The sequence below is a fragment of the Nannospalax galili genome, unplaced genomic scaffold, assembly GCF_000622305.1.
Source record: "Nannospalax galili isolate Female #2095 unplaced genomic scaffold, S.galili_v1.0 scaffold598, whole genome shotgun sequence".
NCBI classification, from domain to species: Eukaryota; Metazoa; Chordata; class Mammalia; order Rodentia; family Spalacidae; genus Nannospalax; species Nannospalax galili.
The window spans coordinates 193463-215165 of record NW_008342423.1 but is presented as its reverse complement, the minus strand read 5'-3'; the positions used below and the strand labels follow the sequence as shown (position 1 = coordinate 215165).

General features: G+C 36.8%; 1 protein-coding gene across 1 annotated transcript in view; it reads right to left on the bottom strand.

Moving 5' to 3' along the window:
* The window catches only part of Dlg1 (discs large MAGUK scaffold protein 1), a gene marked incomplete in the record, with an annotated part of 93805 nt that overhangs the window by 16835 nt on the left and 55267 nt on the right, over positions 1-21703 (bottom strand). Inside the window, 5 exon segments of the mRNA XM_029566155.1 lie at positions 1176-1348; positions 1555-1656; positions 6165-6215; positions 8796-8837; positions 16868-16901. Of these exon segments, the coding sequence (XP_029422015.1) occupies positions 1176-1348; positions 1555-1656; positions 6165-6215; positions 8796-8837; positions 16868-16901 (402 nt within the window).

Genomic DNA, 21703 nt, shown 5'->3' with positions numbered 1-21703 from the left:
AGATTCTTATTTTACTTCATGTGCTATAATCAGTTATCATTTGCTGTGATTTTCAAAAATTATATTGTTTTGTGCTAACAAAGTTTGAAATCCAAGATTGGACTCATAGAATGAGTTGGGAAATATTTTCTTCTTTTCTTTTGCTTTTTAGAAAAATATCCATTTGGGCCAGGTATAATGGCATATGCTTATAATCTCAGCAGTCAGAAGACTAGGGCAGAAGAATCAGGAGTTCAAGGCCAGCAAAGTATATAGAAGAACATATTTAAGAAAAAAAAAGTAAAAAGGACAGAAAGTAAGAAAAAGTAAGCAAGCAAGCAGCTCCCAGATAGGTTGCCCTTTATGTTTTAATTTTTTAGTAATTTATTATTTCATCATAAATAGTGATCAGCATTATTTATAGTAGCATAAAATAATTGGTGATGTTTATTTGTCAGATGCAAAGACTGATTAAGCCTAACAGAGTCCCTGAAGCACATAATTTTGACCTTATTAGGAAAACAGTTTTAACCTAAAGGTGTGGTGGTACACAACTTTAATCCCAGCACTCAGGAAGCAGAGGAAGGCACATCTCATAGGACAGCCTGGTCTACACAGAGTGTTCCAGGCCAGCTGGGGCAACAGGGAGACTCTGTTTTCAAAAAACCAAACCAAACTAATTCCCCCACCCCCTCCCAAAACCCACCTAAAACAACAAAACCTTTTTCGACCCAATTTCAATACATTAACAGAATACTTTGGGGGATGCTTAAAACTCGAGTGTTACAGTGCTTTTGAGTCTTTACGCCATCATTGAAGACCCAGGAGATTTTCTTTGTGTAATCTCAGTAGTAGGGCACCTACGTTTATCTTAAGCATCTTTGTAATTTTCATTCATGGGCACTGCTGACTTTAGCTCATTATGCTATATGCTAGAAAACTATGGTCAAGCATAAGGTCTAGCGCTAGTAAAAGACCTTAGAATAGTAACCTCCCATTTATAGACTTTTGACAACTTTATTTTTCTTCTATGTATTTTTCTAAGCCACCTAAAATTAAACACTTAACTAAAAAAAAAATAGTATTATTAATAAAAGAGGTCAAGGCTATACAGAAAGTTTCTATTTTCTCAGGGTTCCATGCTCCAAAGGAGCACAACATTAGAAACCTCATTCTAGGGCTGTTCTGATGCTTACCTTCTCTGCTACTTCTCTCACAGACTGAACACTTGTTCCATACAGGTGATTGTTATACTGGCCAGCCTCAATGAATTTATGCTCCTGGATATCTTTTTCCATTTGCTCTCTTGAAGTCACAAAATGATAATCTCTTCCATCTACTTCATAGTCTCGTTTTGGTCTAGTTGTATCTTTAATAAAAAAGAACTTGGGGAAGTGTTTAATATTTAAAAACAGAATAAATTCATGTTTTACTTAAATAACTGTTTTGTGAAACAGTTCAAAAAGCCCAAACTTTTAAACCAAAACCCCATTAAAATAGCCATTACTTTTTAAAAAATTACCACATACAATAATAGAAAATGTTAAGAAAAGAATTTTAATTTGCGTTACTCACGAGGGACACAAGATCCAAATTTGTCAGGAAATTCTGAGATCAAGTCATCATTTATCCTGTCCTTCATGGGTCCCAGGATGATGACTGGTCGAGTATAATTAACTATTAAGATAAAAACATTGAAAGGAATAAACACTCAACAAACACTAATGTGTTTTATTTCTGCAGGGAACAAAAATATGCTGAACTATTATTATCAACGAAACCAACTCATTATTTTATAAACCTTTATTAAAATCTTAAAACTTTAATGGCTGCACCATCCCTCCAGCCCAAGACAGGGAGATAAAGAGACAGAAATAGTGCCTAGCTAGTATAAAAAACCAGAGGGAATGGTATTAGTCCAAAAACCTACTGAAAAATTACACATACAATATCCCTACATGAGTCCTGAGTATAGCTGAAGACTACATAACAAGAAACCGTGCCTGACAGGAGAAACCTTCCTTTTGAGTTGTTGGCTAGGTAAGTCCAAGAGACTTCCAAAATTATACATGTTATTGCCACAGTCTTTGATTGTCTCCCAGAACTTGATGCTAAGACCCTACTGCTGAAGACAGGACGTACTTTGGACACAGGATTTGGAGCAATAGAGCTGGAACTGACCTGGAAGCCTCCTCCCCTGATGGCCAGCTCTCAAAGCTTTGGAGAGCACTATACAAGCTGGTCTATCAATCGATGGTCCAACCCCAGCTTCAGGGCCTAAAAACCACATCAATGACCAGCACAGCAAATGACACTGGTGCAGTAGTGGCACTTTTATCTTGGGGGATAATCAACAGCTACCTAATTGGACTTAAAGTCCAGTCAATGGGCGGAAACTCATGTGGTACTGTAAACCTAGCCAAATACACATAGCTGGGGAAGTCATAGATCTTTCCCTAAACAAATGGAATTTCTTACTACGTGCAAAATATGGATCTTTAAATTTACAGACAAGTATCCCAGTTACCACCCATCAAAGTAGCTTCTTTTTCAACAGAGATTATTCTAGAATTACACCACTGGTCACACACAGAGATTCTCTGTGAATTGCCCAAGCCCAAGTGGCACATTTAGGATGCAACCTCTATACCTAAGACTCATGGAACATAGAACAAGGGATGAAGAGAACACTAATGCATCTTTCAATTCTCATCAGTGAAGCTTCCTCATACAACAGAGGGCCAGGAACATAAAAGACCACAAAGGGCGAAAATGCAAAGAATAAGAGTTGGCAGAGCATGGGTCCTTGAACAGGTTTCCTATACTGAGGTCCACCCACCCAGGGCTCAGGGACCATTGTGGAAGAGGGGGCAGAAAAATCCTAAGAGCCAGGGAGGAGGTGCATGACCATACAGAAATAGTCCTACAGGTGCCTGGGACCCTTCTCATATAACCCTACAACAATGATGTCAGCATGTACAAGACCCAAGCAAACTTAGGCAGACAAAAACCCAGCATACAACTGTGGAAATGAACAGCAAGTCCCAATCTTAGTCAAAGAATTATTGGCAGCTAATTACTGCTGGGTGAGGAAGAGCAGATCTTGAAGAGAGAGACTCTAGATAGACTAACTAAACCCTGGAGGATGAACTTGCACTGAGGAACATCTTGGGACACTAACTTGACAATAGGCCTTAATACAAATAACAGAATGTATGAACTCCAGTGGTGGTGGTGGGGCAATGGGAGGGTGCCAAAGGGGAAGGGGGTATAAAGATTTTATGAAATACACAAAAATTCAATAAAAAATATAAAAAAAAATAGAGGGGACTTTAAGTAGGGATGGGGTAGGAAGACAGGGAAGAAGAGAGGGTATGCAGGGGGTGGGTAGACAAAACTAAGGATGTATGAAAAATCCTTATGAAAACCCATGACTTTGGAGGCTAATTAAAAAGTACTACATGGGGCTGGAGAGATGGCTCAGAGGTTAAGAACACAGGTTGTTCTTGCAGAAGACCCGGATTCAAATCTCAGCACCCACATGGCAGCTAACAACTGTCCGTAACTCTAGTTCCAGAGGACCCGACAAGCCTCTTCTGTCCTCTGTGGGCATTGCAGGACACGGGTGCACTTACCTACATGCAGGCAATACACACATACACATAAAATAAAAATAAAGAAAACATAAAAAAAATATATAAAAAAAGTACTGCATGATGGACAATGCTTCCCTCAAAAGACATAGGATATTAAGTAAAACTCTGAATGCTTGGTGTGGGACACCTCCTTATGGGTTATTGGTCAGGGAGGTCCCAGGGGCCCCGCACTTTGATTGCAGAACATAGAGATATATGGGTTACTGGGGGAGGGAGGGAGGAATATCATTGGTACTACCTAGTGGTAAACTTTGCATATGACCATACCAACCTGTTAGGCAAGATGTGCCCATTGGTGCAATAGTGGCATAAATGTTATGGGGAAATCAACTGCTTTTGGGTTGGAATTGAGACCTGCTCCATAGGATGGAATTCATGCCTGGCACTGTAATCCTGGTCAAAATCCCAAGGCTCAAGAGGTCATACGTCCTAGGGAGGAACCCAGTACTGTTATTTCTATAAATGGACATGTTGCCAAACTTCCTTCTAAACATTTATCTTTATGCAAACAGATTACTGCGGTCCTCAACCTTGGCCAGAGACACATCTCTCGGTAGTGACCAGCAGTTAATGTAGTCATCAGCAGTTAAAGACTCATAACTGACCAAAGTGCTGAGAATAAGCGACTACTGAGTGCTCAGCCCTAAATGAGACATTTCTATCCCACCACACCCCACACCAAGGCTCAGGAAACATGGTGGAAGAGAAGGAAGAAAGAATGTAAGAGCTGGAAGATGGGGTGTTATAGTGCTATAAAGTGCTGTCTTCTGGACATGGCATGCCCACTGCACTCATGAACACATTACAATTATGATTACCGGCATAAAATCTGCACAAGACCAAGTCAGCAAGATCAGCCAACATTCTAACAGTCAGCAGAGGATATGAGGTGGGGAGAGGGACATATTAGGTGTTTCCCCGGTAGATTATGTTCAAGATACGTGTTTACATATATGAAATTGTCAAAGAATAAAAATATACTGTTTAAGAAAAAAAAAATCTTAAACTTGACTCAATCTCCTAGAAGCCAATCAAGACAAATTTAGTATCCTCACACATCTATATATTGCTAACATCATTACAAATCAGAAAAAGTATGGTGTTTCACTGGTTTAAAAAAAAAAAAAGCATTTATAGCTGGGCGTGGTGGTGCACGCCTGTAGTCCCAGTGCTGAGTTCAAGGCCAGCCTGGTCTACATAATGAGTTCCAGGACAGCTGGGGCTACAGGGAGACCCTGCTTTAAAAAGACAAAAAAACAAAAAAACAAACAAACAAAAAACATTTCTATTTTATTTGTATGTGTGTTTTGCCTTCATGTATGTAAGTACCCCATGTGCATTCAGTGCCCCTGAAGGACAGAAGCGGTAACTTGACCCCTGGAACTGGAGTTACAGACAGTTGAGAGCTGCCATGTTGGTGCCAAACCCACCATGTGGGTGTCAGAACTGAACATGGGTCCTCTGGACGGCGCTTAAGCGTGGAGCCATCTCCTTAGTCCCTTAATGATGGTTTTTAAAGTAGAAACTAAGGAAGAAGACCAAAGAAGAGCTACCGCCATGCCCTCAAATCAACTGGATATAGGAAGTGATATAATCTCAGTAGTGACCTAGAAAGATGACCTAGCAGAGTACACACTGGGCTGTTAAAGGGTCATGTCAAGGGAGACTGGTGGTGAAAAGCAGAACTAGTATGTGCTAGGAGGAATGAAAAATGGTCTTGGTGAGAAAGATGTAACAAGCTGAATAAAGAGGGCCTAGAACCTGCTTGGATGAAGGGATAAGAAACTTCACAAGTTTAAAAATGCCAAGACTTTTAAAAGGTGCTATTACAAGGATAATAATGGCACTATAAATGCTCAAGTGGCTTAGGAAATAGAAATATAACACCAACACAAGACAGACAATATCAAATGACTTAGTCCTAATAGTCTGTTGGCAAATTTTCTACAATATAGTTCTAGCAATTTTCTACATATAGTTAAAAATTGGCAAAATTCTGATACAATATTTTAAATATATCTTATAGATCTATTTTCCAAATTAAGAAGTATATTTTTAAAATTTACACTTATTATCTATCTGTATATATGTGCTTGCTATAGCCTGCATGTGGAGGTCAGAGGACAACTTCTGGGAATTGGTTCTCTCTTTCCATTCATCTGGGTTCTAGGGATCAAATTCAGGTCATCATGCTTGGCAACAAGCCCCCTAATGTGCTGAGTCATCTCACTGGTCCAGAAGTGGACTTTTTAATATTTTATTTAATATTTCTATTTTATGTGTATGAGTGTATTGCCTGCATATATGTGAGTGCACCTGTGCCATGCAATGCCTTGGAGGTCAGAAGAGGGCATCAGATTCCTCTGGAACTGGAGTTAAGGATGATTTGTAGTTGCCATGTGGGTGCTGGGAATCGAACTCGGTTCCTTTGCGAGAGTAGTCAGTGCTCTTAACTGGTGAGCCATCTCTTCAAACCCCCAGAAGTGGACTTCTTAATAAGGTTACAAAACATCAATAGACTTTACAAACCTTCTTGTTGATTCACTGGCTCATAAGACAAGACATATTCTTCTTGACCACCTGTTAGAAAGTTAAAGCAAAAATAAGAAAATGTGTAAAGATAATTTATGCCAATCAAATCCCCCTCTAGACAACAAATCTAATTCTTCACATACAACATATAAGTTACCAGGACTTTTTTGAGAAATGAACATGATGTAGATTAAGGTACTTATGTCATAAATTATTCATGGCCAAGATTTAGAAAAAAATTGTTCAGCCATACAGACAAACTTGATAAATACAAGATTAAACATAGATGTGCTATCTTTCAATAACTGCCCTTTTGCTATTCTGTGTTTATTTATAAATCATCAAATCCATTAAAATCTTCATTTCTGCATGGAGATGTAAATTAATGGCAGGCTGCTTGCCTACCACCTATAAGGCCCTGGGTTTAATTCTGCAGAAAACAAACAATAACCCCGCCCCCAAACAATAATCTACCCTCACCAACAAAACAAAACCCTTTTATTTGGGATGAACATTTACTATAAATATGTACAGTGGCTGGATGTGGGAGTGCATGCCTATAATGCCAGCACTTGAGAGAGGCTGAGGCAAGAGGGTTGCCAGTTTAAGGCCAGCCTGGATTATGTAGAGATTCTGCCTCAAAACAAAACAAAACAACAACAACAACAACAACAAAGGCAAAGCTGGGCATGGACACATCTTCAATCTAAACACTAGGGAGACAGAGGCAGCCAGTTTCTGTGAGATTGAGGCCAGCATAGTCTACCTAGTGAGTTATAAGGTAGCTGGGGTTACTGGGCAACAACGTTTGAAAAATCAAAACCAGAGGCTGGGTGTGGTGACATATGCCTTTAATCCCAGCACTTGGGAGGCAGAGGCAGGCGGACTTCTGTGAATTCAAGGCCAGCCTGGTCTACATAGTGAGTTCCAGGTGAGTGGGACTGCAGGGAGACCCTGTCTCAAAAAGACCAAAACCAAACCAAAACAAAACAAAAGCAAAAACAAAGTTCATGTTGGAGAAATGTGTATTCAAGTTACCAAAAATCCAAACCAAAACAAAACAAAAACCAAACAAAAAACCAACCAACCCCTCCAAACAATCACCTCCAAAACGAATCGAAACGAAACCAATTCGGAGTTAAAAAAAAAAAAAAAAAAGCTTTAGATAGAACAAAATCATTCCCTTCCAACAAAATGAATCAGTGATAGTAAAGGCAATGTATTTTGTTTTGCTTACAAAAACACTTCAGCACTGCTCTTCAGAAATATCATAAATGAAAGTCTACCAATTATATATGAACACAATGAAAATAATTAGTTAAAAACCTGCTGTTAGCCTATGAATTTGAAAGTACTGGCATAACTGTTTCTGTTTTAAAATGTGCATGTTTGCCTTCAATTTTATTACTGTAGTACTTCAAAACAGGTATTTTACAAGCTGCTTTTAAAATTACTAAATGTAAAATACTATTTACATATTAGCAAGAGCATGCAGGTGACTATTTCACACCTTAATAATTCATGCAAATGGTGAAAAGAGACAGTATATACTTCCACTACCTCTTTCAAATTACTCAATAGTAGATTCTGGTTATCAGTAAATAAAATACTGAAATATAAGAACCCCGCCCCCAATTAAGTAACTTTTATATAGAGGAAATAGCCAACCAAATGAATGAGGGTTAAAAGTATATAATGCCAACATGAATGCTGAGGACTGATAGTGACAGGATGGACCTTTTGAGCAGCCATACTCATCTGTAATCAAGATTACTTTCATTTTAGACAGCAGTAAGAAAAGGTTAGAAAAACAATTTTAATTTTTAAGTTGCTACAATCGATATTCATATACTCTCCCCTCCTTCCATGCCCCAATTTGTCTCAAAAGTTTCACATTTGTCTAGTACAATTAATACTAAGAATATAACATAAAACACCAAGGGAAAAAACAGTATTGCTTTTTGAGCAACAGTTGAATAATTTTCCTTGTTCACCAGCAGGTGGTGACAAATGATGACCCCATAATTAGTGACACAAAAAGAAAATCAACTAATTACAATTTAGCATTACTAACAAATATCCTTTTAATGCTCATGTCAAAAATCAAATTATTAAAGAAAATGTGAAAATACAAGCTGATTCCCATTCAATCAGATATAAATATACACACATAAACATACACATGTATGGTGTACACAAATAAGTTGGTGAATGGGTTTTAGTATTCATTAAAACCTTGAAATTAATCTGTATGAATAGGTTTACTGCCTCCTAGCCAAATTCCTAAGGCAAAATTGTTTCAGATTTTACTTTCTGAATTTAAAAACACTTGCACAGACTATGCTGGCTGAACATTTCTGAACTGAAAATTTGAAATCCGAAATGTTCCAAAATCTGACACCTTTAGAGTATCATGTTATTGCGAGAAAAGTTTTGGATTTTGGGTTAGAGATGCTCAATCTGTACTATGATTTCATTTTTTAAGCACGTAATTTTATATGGCTTTTCTTGATTTTAAAATATCAAGTATCTGACTTCTAGTTTTTAGAGCCTATCACTAAAGAAAAAGTCACCCAGAGATATTTATTACTTCTTTTACCAAAGAACGAGTAACGTTAAAACACTTACGGTAACTACTTTCACTATCGCTGGCATTAGAAGTTACATGCTCTGTAATTGAAGAAAAAAGAAGAGAAAAAGAAAACACCGTGTCATGAATTAAAAGCTGACAAAAGCAAATTATCAAAACAAAACAAGGTGATACTGTAAACTCTGAGATGTAAATCATATACAACCACAGAATTTAAAAAATTAGACTTTCTATGAAGTTAAAATTTCAAATAAATTAACAAGAATTAGTAAGGAAAAAAACATACCTGTAGTAACAAACAATGCCTTATTTTGGTATTATGGAATTTATAAATAAAATCTACAGCATAAAACCAAGTATAATGTGACAGAGGTGGCAAGGTAATTTTGGAATTAGCTCAAGCGTACACATAAAATCCAAAAAGAAAAAATATATTTGGCACCATTTAGTTGGAGGTGCCAGCAGAGGAGACAAGTTCTATGTGAGCAAACAGGTGCTCACTCTAATGATGGGATGCCTTTCTCATTTCAAAGATCAGGTTTTAGTTCAGCTTCTGGACTAAAACTTCTCCCTTTTCCTAAAGAGAAGTGAAAACCTAGGTTTCTGATCATCCAAAGCACTGCAGGTAACAACTTCAATGTCTCAAAAAATCAAATGGAAGGGGATTTGAGGCTGATATTGCATTTCAGAGATTATTTCTAGCAACTCTCCTTTGATAAAATTGACACTAGCTGTTTTGCAAAACAAAACCACCCTCTCCAAGTATTAGTTACAAACTGCCTACCCTCTGGCTCAGAAGTGGCCCCATTTCATAACTGATAAACACAAATATATTTATATAAATGTAAGCTCCCAATAAACATTTTCCCTGAATAAAGGAATAAGAATTTTATTTACAAAAACCAAAAGCAAAACTTCCAATGAGAGAAAGAAACCTAAAATTTTAATGTTAGGGAAGGAAATTAAAAAAAATTAAGGACAAACAAATTTGAGGCTAAATACCTGCTATACTACATCTAATGGGTTTCTTAAAAATCAAGTAGCACCACTGAACAGTACAGAGAAGGTGGAATTTCAGATTTCAAAAAAAACTATCAACTAAGAGCAACTGTAACTGCCATCATAGTGGAAAACAAGTGTCTTAATTTTGACCTGCAAAGAAAAAGACATAATTCTCTTAAATTTTTTTGTGTTGTGTTTACACATCTCTCTCTCTTTCTCTCTCTCACTCTCTGTATGTGTGAAGGTCAACACTGGGTGCCTTTCTCTCTCACATCTTATTTTTGGAAGCAGTGTCTTTCACTGATTGGGCAAGACTAGCTGGCCAGGAAATCCCAGAAACCCTATTTTGGCCCCCTTAGTGCTAGGATTATAAGCACATACCACCACAACCACTTTTTTACATAGGCTCTGGGGAGTTGAACTTAGGTTCTCATGCTTTTGTGACAAGCAGTTTGCTGAATGAGCCATCCCCCTAGCCGTATGTTTTTTCTTCTTTTTTCCTCTTGAGACAAGGTCTCCCTATAGTCCCAGCTGGCCTGGAACTTGCTAGGTAGACCTGCATAGCCTCAATCTCACAGAGATCTCTCTACCTCCCAAGCGCTAGGATTAAAGGTATGGGACACCATGCCAGGGCAAGATGCATAACTTGTCATAGTTTACATTTTAAATAAAGTAGGGGAGGGGAGCCATTTTCTTCAGTAGCACAAGTCATTGGTAAGCTACCCATGCTCCAGCAAATAACCCCCCACACTCATGATCAGACAAGCAGCCTTAATGAAATTCAGTGGGTCACAAAAAGAAAACAAAAGACATGAAAGAGGGGGATCTGGAGAAGGGGTCTGGCAGGAGTGGGAGGGGGATGAGAGAGGGTAACGACTAAAATACATTCTACATGTATAATATTGTCAGAGAATAAAAAAAATGTCAACCTTTTCCTATAACTTATCAACCATCAGTAAAAATTATATCTAAAAACAGGTTAAATCCCAGCACTTGGGAGGCAGAGGCAGGTAGGTCTCTGTGTTTGAGGCCAGCCTGGTCTACATAGCAAGTTTCAGGCCAGCTGGGGCTACAGGGACACTCTGTCTCAAAAAGACCAAAAAACAAACTAAAAAACCAAATAAAAACCAAATAAAAACAAAACAAACAAACCAACAAACCAACCAAACAAACAAAAAAAACCAGACTAAAACTTACAATAAAATTGTTTTTTCCCCCATTTTCATGTGTATATATGCATGTTTTGCATGAGTGTGGGGCCATGCATGTGAGGATACACATGCACATTTTGTATGCATTCACGTAGAGGCCCGAGGTTGATGTCAGAAATCCTGTATGGCTCTTCTACCATATTAATTGAAGCAGAGTCTCTTGATCAAAGCTTAGTCTGGTTAGTTAGCTTATTCTGGGGGTCTCCTGTCTCTTCTTTCTGAGGCTGAAACTGCAGGTGAGCCACTGCACCCACCCAGCATATACATGGGTTCCAGGTATCCAAACTTGGGTCCTCATTCACTTTAACCACTGAACCATCTCCTCAGCTCCCCCAAATTCTTTCTCATGTTACTACATGGACTTCAAAACAAGCATTTTGAATTACTGTGTGATATTCAAATTAATTGATAAACTGTAAATTACCTGTTACTAAGACATTTTAATTTGCTTAAACTTTTCATAAGCATCAATAACTCTAAATGCCTTCATTTATATAGCTTTTTACCTGTCTTATTTCCTTAAAATTCATTCTAAGTAGGAATACCACAATAAAAAACAAAAAGATAACTTAAAAAAATTATTATTTTTATTTTATGTGTATGCATGTATTGCCTGCATGTAGGTAAATGCAGCCATGTCCTGCAATGCCTGTGGAGGTTAGAAGAGGCTGCTGGATCCCCCTGGGACTGGAGTCATGGACAGTTGTTAGCTGCCATGTGGTACTGGGATTTGAACCCAGGTCTTCTACAGGAACAACCAATGTTCTTAACCGCTGAGCCACCTCTCCAGCCCCCTAAAAAATAATTTCTTAAATCTACATTAGGGCTGGCATCACACTCTCAAATGTCTAATTTGTACTTTTCCTTTTTTTTTTCGGAGCTGAGGACCGAACCCAGGGCTTTGCACTTGCTAGGCAAGCGCTCTACCACTGAGCCAAATCCTGAACCCCATGAATTTCTAATTTGTAAAAGAAAGGAAAATAAGCTACTGCAGTGGAGTAGAAGCAAAGGGGCATAAGTGGAGTATACGGAAAAACGAATCTGGTTAATGGTGAGCTGGTAATTATAGAAACTGGGTAAAAGAAGACTTGTAGGGTCCATTTTTATTATACTACAATTCACGAGATCTGACATGTTAGATAAATTACTATTCTTTCTTATTTCACCTACTCATCTTGAACTTAAAGAAAAAAGATGGTGCTCTTTTAAAATATTTTTAAATTATTATTTTTTATTTTATGTGTATGTATTGTCTTCACGTAGGCAGGTGTACTCATGTCATGCAATGCTCAGGGGGTTCAGATCCCCCAGAACTGGACTTATGGACAGCTGTTAGCCACCATGTGGGTTCTGGAAATTTAACACTTAACCTGTGAACCATTTCTCCAGCCTCTGAAACTGATTTTAAAAAAAGATTTATTTTTGTGTGTTTTGCCTATATGTATGTAAGTGCACCACATGTGCAGTGCCTACAGAGGCCAGAAGAGGGCACTGGATCCCCTGGAACTGTAGTTACAGGCAGTTTCAAGTTGTGTGGGTGCTAGGAACCAAACCTAGGTCCTCTGCAAGAGCAGTAAATGCTCTTAATCAAGCTATCTCTCTAGCCCCTCACCCTGAACTATTTAAGACCACCAAAACATACAATAATCAAAATTTGGAGGTTCTTTCATATTTTCTGTACTTACCTCCTCTGCACTAAAACCTTGCTGCTTAAAGTATGGGCCTTGGAATAGGACAATTGCTATTATTGCTTGGGAACAAACTAGAAAGATAAAGTGACCCCCAACACTTAAAATTACAATGACAAAAGATATTTCAATCATCCACTGGAATAGCTAAACAAAACACCACAAAACCAGTCATGTCAAGCATAGACAAGGGTATGAAGTCACTGGAGCTCCTCTGCTAGAGTTAGGTAAACAGGCATTAAAAACACTCTGGAGAGGGCTGGAGAGATGGCTCAGAGGTTAAGAGCACTGACTGCTCTTGCAGAAGACTTGGATTTGATTCCCAGCACCCACATGGTGGCTAAGAACCGTCCTTAACTCCAGTTCCAGGGGAATCTGATGCCTTCTTCTGACCTCTGTGGCACTGCACGAAATGGGTGCACTCACATACACGCCGACAATACACTCGTATACATAAAATAAAAAAAATAAAAAAAATATTTAAAAGAAAAAAATACTCTGGAAAAGTTATTTGTCAGCACAGTCATTTCTAGATATTCATGAAGGTTGGTTCCAGAACTCCAAGGAGTAGCAAAATTTAAGACCATGAAAGTACCTTTCTTAAAAACATGTAGTATTTGCATGTAACTTCCTCCCTTCCTTCCTAGACAGGGTCTCACATAGCCCAGATTGGTCCTGAAATATGTAGTGGAGTCTACCCTTGAATTGTTGTATCCAGCCTCTAACCTCCCCAAGTGATGGGATTACAGGCCACACTTGGCTTCCCATACACTTTAATACATCTCTGGATATAAGACCTAATACAGTGTAAAGAGTTGCCATACCATTCTGTCCAGAGAATGAGGAGGAAATTAAGTCCAGTCAATACTCAGTTACTGGGGATTGCGAAGTGAAAAATGCTCAAAAAAGTGCTGTGGAGAGACTGAGGATCTGTGGAATGGCAGGATGCTGCAGGAAGAATATGGTGATACATCCCTTCATTTAAGTGGATTTAGTACAGTGCTTTGTGTATGTGGCATAGTTAAGTTTTTGTGCTTTGCAAAAATTTGGCATTTTTTCCCAAAATATTTTCAATCTGTAGTTGGTTCAATCCATAGACATGGAAACCATTATGATATGGAGGACACGGAGGGCCAATGTTGTAAAGCTGAACAAATGTATGTGTGACCTAGTAGTTCCCTAAATACTTCCCCTCATTAAAAGACAGCCACAAGAACATTCCAAACGACACAATTAGTAAAAAGTCCCAAACACATTTTATGTGCATATCTGAAACGTGCAGCTTCACTTTTACTCATTCTGTTTGTATTGTGAGCATTTTTCCCATTGTTTGTAAGTAGCCTAGGCTGCTATCAGACTGCTGATGCTCTTGCTTTAGCTTCTGAGGGCTGGGATTCTAGGAATGAGCCACAATGTCTGGTTTTTAATGTGATTTTTCAATAGCCATTATGACATTATACAGTATTGATAAATCATACTTCACTAATCATTTCCAAATTAAGACATTTTAGGAAAGCTTTAATTTTTTTGCAGTTACTTCTAAATAATATTAAAATCAACTTTTTGATATGTAAGCCTTTATTTTCATTTCCAATTACATTCTTAGGACAATTTCCTTAAAGAGGATTTAATGGGCCCAAAAGGTAAGTTTTTTGTTTTTGTTTTTTTTAAGAAAAAGCAGTATACATTTGTATCCCTAATCAAAACACATCATATTCTTGTTTTATTTTATTTGCTTATCTTCTGAGCACTGTTGTTGCTAAGGGTTGGATCTATAGTATCTCTCAAAGGCCCATAAATTAAAGATCTGGTCCCCAGCTTGGTACTATTAGAAGGTGGTAGAAACTCTAAGAGGTACTGCTTAGTGGGAAGTGTTAGGTCACTCAGGGTGTAATCTTTTCTTTTTTTAAAACAGGGTTTCCCTGTAGCCCCAGCTGGCCTGGAACTCACTTTGTAGACCAGGCTAGCCTCGGCCTCACAGATATCCACCTTCCTCTGCCTCCTGAGTGCCGGGATTAAAGGCTTGGGCCACCATGCCTGGCACATTGATTTTATTTTCTCTGAATACTAAGTGTCATCAATCCCAAGCAATACTACTTTCACATCTCATTTGTAACACAAATAAAAATAAGCCTGGGGTTGGCATTTAAGACCTGTACACAACTCTGCTTAAATAGGGCTTTAGAGTAAGAAAAAAGGAGATAATTACATGGGCAACTGAGGAAGCTTTTGAGGTGTTTTATAAAATCAAAATTGTGAAAATGGAAAGGCCACTACTTTAGATAGGCACAAACCTTTTTTGAAACTCTATCATGATTTTACTTCTGGCACTGTATATATCTTCTACTGAGTTGTATTTACTTTATCTTACTTTGTTCAATTAAAAATCTGACAGGATTTTGCTTATCCACTGCATTCTGAACTTTATACTAATAACATATGTGTATAATATGCACTAATAACTTCACGATGAACAGCCTGACAACTGCTTTATGTGATCTGCTTTATGTGAGAACTTCCATCATACCCAATTTTTAGAATTTTACTCATATTTTTCTGTTTTCCTCAACATTCTCCAAATAAAACCTTGATTTAATCATTAGGTTGCCACGTGAATAAAGTCTTTCAATTCCTGTTGAATGAAATAAATACTTATAACACAATGAATCTTAAGTCACTCTCTACAACAAGAAAATCTTTTTGCAAGTGATAATGTGTGGTAATCAGTCATTTTTATGTTTTTTTTTCTTCTTAAAGAAGCTTCAATTTGCAGTTAGAAATAGAGACACATACAAGGGCAAGGCACAATTATATGTAACCGTGTCAATATGGGAACTGAATTCTTCAGTTAATTCTTTTTTCCTAAGAGTTTTTCATAGGCGCTTCAAGGATGAAAACTCCAAATTGACCCATACAGGCTCTAAAATATATCAACCTTAAAACTTACATAGTACCAATAATCTGTGGAAATATTTCCTGGTTGTTAAGGTTTTTACTGGTCATTTTTCCAAAATGTAAAACATTAAAAAAAAAAAAAAAGATGCCATTAGTGGTAGGAATTTGTGGGCAAAACCAAATTCTTAAAAAAAAAAAAAATCCTATGCAAGAGCAAAGCATATCTAATAGAAATACACATTACAAATACGATCTAATAATATGAACTTAAATCATTAAGACTGAATAAAATAAAAAAAACACCTATTACTAAAATTCTAGTATAGTTACTGTGAACTGAGAAAAAAACCCTGTAAAACTTAACATTATTTATTAATGTAGCTCTTAGTAAGCTAACTATATCCTTAATGACCAATGAACTACTCAGAAGTTTTCAAAATGCTTAATAATACAAAAGGAAAGAATGATTTAGAACAAAACTACTTAAAATATTATTTATATGACTCACCATCACCTAAAATTACTTAGTAATATTTGGTGAATTTTCAAATGTAAGCAATTTGAATATAACCAAATTTAAAACAAAGTCTCACTCTGTAGCCCAGGCTGGCCCCAAACTCATGATCCTTCTGCCTCTAGTGATAGGCTCACAGGCACGTGCCACCATGCTTGGCTCTGTTTATTTATTGGATTCCTTCTATTACCACACTCTGCCAATCTTTATATGACATTAAGTATTAGAAAATAAAGGACAACAACAACAACAAAACCCAAATAACCTCTGGTTAAAGAACAACAATTATATTTTGTATAACTCTTCTTATAATCTCTTTTAAAGAGACCCAATTTTCCCCCTAAACTGCTGCTCGAATTTTCACATTAAAGCAATGGTTTTCTAACACATAAAGTGCCTTAAATTTATTTTAACAAAACCAAAAGGGAGACACAAAATTCCAAAGATGTCTATTTTTACATTCTATTAATATGGGCAGGTGGTATTATTTAAAAGACTTCAAAAAAAGTTTACAGCTAAAAAAAAAAAATCCTAGCAAAAGTACCATAAAAATTAATTCTAAATCTCAAAATGTAATTATGAGTAGTTTTCCAATGACATGTAAAAAATGGAATATAAGAAAACAACAAAAAATGTTATTATAGAAATGAAAATCCCAAGCACGTTACAAACATGAAAAGTCTAAAAGCAATCTAAATCACATACCTCCTCATGCCAGAAGGGCACTACCATGAATCTCAAAATGTATCTGAATAAGGCAGGAGGTTAAAAAATAACTTGGGAGTATTTTGATCACTTACTCAGGCCTTTTGATCCCATGTCGTCAGGGATCTCCTGTAGAGAGTAGTCCCCAGAGAGCAAGCAATAAAAAGATATCAAAGAAAATAGTTGTCAGTGATGCATAAAATTGGTGCTACAGTAAGAGACAGTTCCAAGACCATTGCAGGTGCACACATCTTACAGAACATTGTTCTGAAAGTTTAGAATGAGCTACCAACTAAATGTTACCTACAGAAAGAGTGAAAACTGTAGCTTAGCAGGGGATTATAGAGTAGAAAGGCAAAATTTGGGGCATTCTCTATACTTTGAGTAAAAATTACATTATCTACACTTAATGATGAAATGGGATAAAGTGGAATGACTCTAGATGATCTAGTATAAAAACTGGCAGTACTATACCTCAAAATCAGGTACCCATGTTCTTTCTCAAAAATATTCTTTGAAGGTATAAATATTGAAGTGTTTTTTTAATATGAACTTCCACTTCAAATAATTCCATTCATTTTTATAAGCTATAAACATATAACTTAAAAAATACTGCTCAAGAATTCCTTGAAGTGCCAGAAAAGTTGGGTCTGGCATACAAATTAATTAATGTGTGGTAAGTTTTGCCTGGTTAAGAAAATTAGTAACCTGTTGCAGCTCTTGAAACTGTCTCCATGGTAACAACCAGCTGCAGGGCAGTAGGCCCCTCTGCGTTTTATCTTCAGTTGACCACTGAATCCACATACTTACGGTCAGCATCACTTGCTTCCTGCTCGCTCTGGTCCTTGTTCTTGTAGAAGGGAAATTTTCGGGAAAAGAGGTTCTTTTTACGCTTGTCATTGAATGACTGCTGAAGAAGAGAAGGAGGGGCAAAACAAAGGGATGTCTACTGTCTGTGTGACCAAGCCCCAGACTAGCAGCTATGGAAGCTGACTCCTGTGACCACACTGTGCAGTCTGTGACCACACTGTGCAGTCTGTGACCACACTGTGCAGTCTACTATAATCACATAATAGATTTCTTATCTGTATAAAATCCTATAATTCTAATACTATGTAAATGGAAATATTTAAAATTTTAGAGCATAATTCAGTTTTATCTCAAATAAATGCTACTTGACAAAAAGGTAAAAAGTTATCAGATTACTACTATATAGCATAAATGAAGGTAATATTTATTTATATGAATAGGTCTTTTTCTAGGAAAATTTTCAGGTACAGTACTACACATGCTATGCCAAGTTATTTTTAACATTACTTTGCTGCTGAATTGTCTCTCATCCATTAAGCGGCAATCTTTATTTCACTTGGCCTACTACACTTCTTCTTTTATGCCTTTTTTGGTGGTTAAAATAAATTAACATAATAGTTGCTATTAATGAAAATCAAAATAATTGAGGAATTTGCTAACTTTAACAACAGTATTTTTTTTGGGAAGAGGAAAAAAGTGCTGATGATATGAATTAAAATAACGGAAAGGGGCTGGAGAGATAGCTCAGAGGTTAATAGCACTTGCTGCTCTTGCAGAGGACTCAGGTTCAATTCCCAACACCCACATGGTGGCTAAAAATGTCTGTAACTCTAGTTCCAGGGGATCTGATACCCTCCTCTGGCCTCTGTGAGCAGTGTATGACATGGGTGCACTCACAAACATGCTGACAAAACACTCATACACATAAAATAAAAATAAATAAAAAAATTTAAACTCAATAAAAATATCAAAAAACCCTGAGAACATAGTATTGGAAAGAACACAAGAGGCCTATATACAGTCCAGCAAAAGATTAATTATGCTATCTTTATTTTTTTCTGGTCTTTTTGAGACAGGGTCTCCCTGTAGCCCCAGCTGGCCTAGAACTCACAGAGATCAGCCTTCTTCTGCCTCCCAAGTGCTGAGACTAAAGGTGTGCGCCACCACACCCGGCTAATTATGCTATCTTAATCAAGAAAGAAGAGTCAAAAGTTTCCTGGCTACTTTGAATATTATTACAATTGAATTACTTGCTTTTTTAAAAAAAATTTTTTTATTTTTATGTGGTCAACTGTTATGCCTGCACAACTGCAAGTGCATCCGTGCTGTGGAGGGCCTGCGGAGGACAGAAGAGGGCATTGGATCCCCTGAAGCTGGAGTTATGGATGGTTGTTAGTAGCCATGTGGGTACTAGGATTTGAACCCACTCAGGTTTTCTGCAAGGACAGCCACTGAATCATCTCTCCAGGCCCAACTTACTTGGTTTTAAAAAATTTATTTCAACTTTATGTATATGAGTATTTGCCTGTATGTATGTAAATGCAATGCCTTCAGAGGCCAGAAGAGGGTGGTGGATCATTGGAACTGGAGTTAGGTTGTTGGCCACCATACTGGGAATTGAACATGGGTCCCTTCCTTGCAAGAGCAATAAATGCTCTTAACTGCTGAGCTCTTTCTTCATTACCACCTTACTTGTTTTTAAGATGTACTGGACTTACGTATTTTAAAAACACACACACACACACACACACACACACACACACACACACGCACACGCACACGCACACACACACGCACACAATTACATCCAATTCATTGGCACCATATCCTGCCTAGAGAATAAACATTTCCCCTTTTCTTCTACCAAGGTAATTAAGAGTCTAACAGTCTCTATATTGCTCTAAGGGGACTAATGGAGCAGCTGATTTGATGTTCCTTATTTTACAGATTCTGGAGATACAGTTTTCTTTGAATGGCATTTATGCATTCATCGGTTTGAGGTCATATAGCGCAAAGAATGACGAGGTTATTAAAGAAGAAAAGCTCCTTCTACAATTTCTGTCGTAGACCTACATGTGTAAGTAGAAATGGCTTTATCTCATAGTAACACTAAAAGATTACTTCAAGTGGGGATAAGAGAGAGTTTTTTGTTTTGTTTTTTTGGATAGTGCTAGGGATTGAACTCAAGAACTTGAATGTGCTTTGCCACAAAATCACACTACTGGCCCCCAAAGATAGAAATATTGATTTGATTTTTCAAGTTATTTGTGTCATAAGATGCTACATCAGATTCTTATCTACAATTTTGCTTTCTGGGGCTTTAGTTGTCTGTGGTCAACCACTGTCTGAAAATATTAAATGGAATATTTCAGAAATAAATAATTCCTAAGGCTCAGATTTCATGTTTTCATGAACAACATGAAGAAATAATATGCTCTCCTGCTACAACCTGCCCAGGATGTGAATTATCATTGTGTTCAGTGTACCTGCTCCATATACAGGCACTATCCACGAGTGGTGTGGTAACCATCTCTGTTATAGGACTGATTGTCATCAATGTGTTTATATTCAAATTCAAGTAAATTTTATTTTACTTAATGGTGCCAAAGTTAAAAAGTAGCAATAATGCATTGTGTATTATCATAATTATTCTGTTATAATTAATCTCTTACTCTAATTTATAAATTACACTTTATCATGAATAAGCACCAATTTAAAAAATCATGTGCATAGATTTCAGTACCATCCATGACTTCAGGCATCCATTACAGTCTTAGAATGCATCTTCCACAGATAAGTGGGGCCATTAATGCATATCATTACTTTGAAGTACACTGATACCAAGTCCTTGTTATTAGCATGTGATGCTAGCAAATTAGGTGTTTAAGTAACTTTTAGCTTCAATTCTATAACTCGAGTACTTATTCTGAAAAGAATCTTTATAAAAATCTAATTAAATGTTCAGTTTATATTTTTTTATCAATTTGGGATTAATAAATTCATAAGCCAAGCAGATTCTTAAGTTTTGAAGGCTTTGAGGAACTGGATGAACGTGAACTCTAAGCCTAAGCTAAAAATGCTGTTGATGGGAAAAAGAAATGTGGAGAAATCCGGTTTGATAACTATTTTATAACCTGTCAAGTAGCATTATTTGAACAGAAGTACTTGCTTGAATCTAAATTTTAGAAAGGAGAAAAATTAGGTTTTAGCAGAGAAAAAAAATTGTAGTTAACCAATTTAAGAAAGTTCCAAATCTTTTTTGCATAAGAATCACTGGTTAGAGTTTAGTAATATTTTTATGGTGTTTGAACTAACCCTCTTACTGCACGTGCACTGGTCAGAGTCAGTTTCCCAGCACACAACCAAAGAAACATGAAGTTAAACATGTTTGGATTCTTGTTATCTTTGCAGTTAGCCAAAATCAGATACCGCAAGGATATGGTACTATAGGACAAGGAAAAATGCTTGTTAGTTAAGAAATGTATTAATTGCACTAATTTAATATTATCCAGGATGAAGAATTCATTAAAAGTGCAAACAACAATGGCACGGCAAAGAAGACAAAACTGTGTGGGGAAAACAGAAAACCGAAGACATGTCACCTTCAGTTTTTCTGCATTTTCAATAAAAATGTTGAATTATTTATTAATGCCATGGTATAAGACAGTGCAATAAACTTAAATGATACAATGCTACAAATTTATGACACATATATGAAGTATATAACTATATATTTTCCACATGTAGTATTTCAAAAATAGCTAAACAAGTGTTAAAAATGTTAACAAGAAACTGAAATGTTATGTTTGTAGTGAATAAAAAAGCCGGCAAATCATCATTTAAGGAAAGGAAAAGGGGAGGCAGGAAATACTACAGAAAGAAATGCAGTTCTGTATCAATGGCAAGCGTATTTTGACCCCACTCAATATCATGCACATTTCTGGTGCTGTGTTAGAACACAGTGATCATGTACAAAGTTGGTTACAGTCAACATACAAGACTAAGATTTAAATGTCGTTAATTAAGTTAACTTCTACAGAATGAAAGAAAAGTTAAAACATGCAACCTCTTTGTAAATTCATTGACAGTTTACTGTATTGAATCATTTTTAAAGACACATA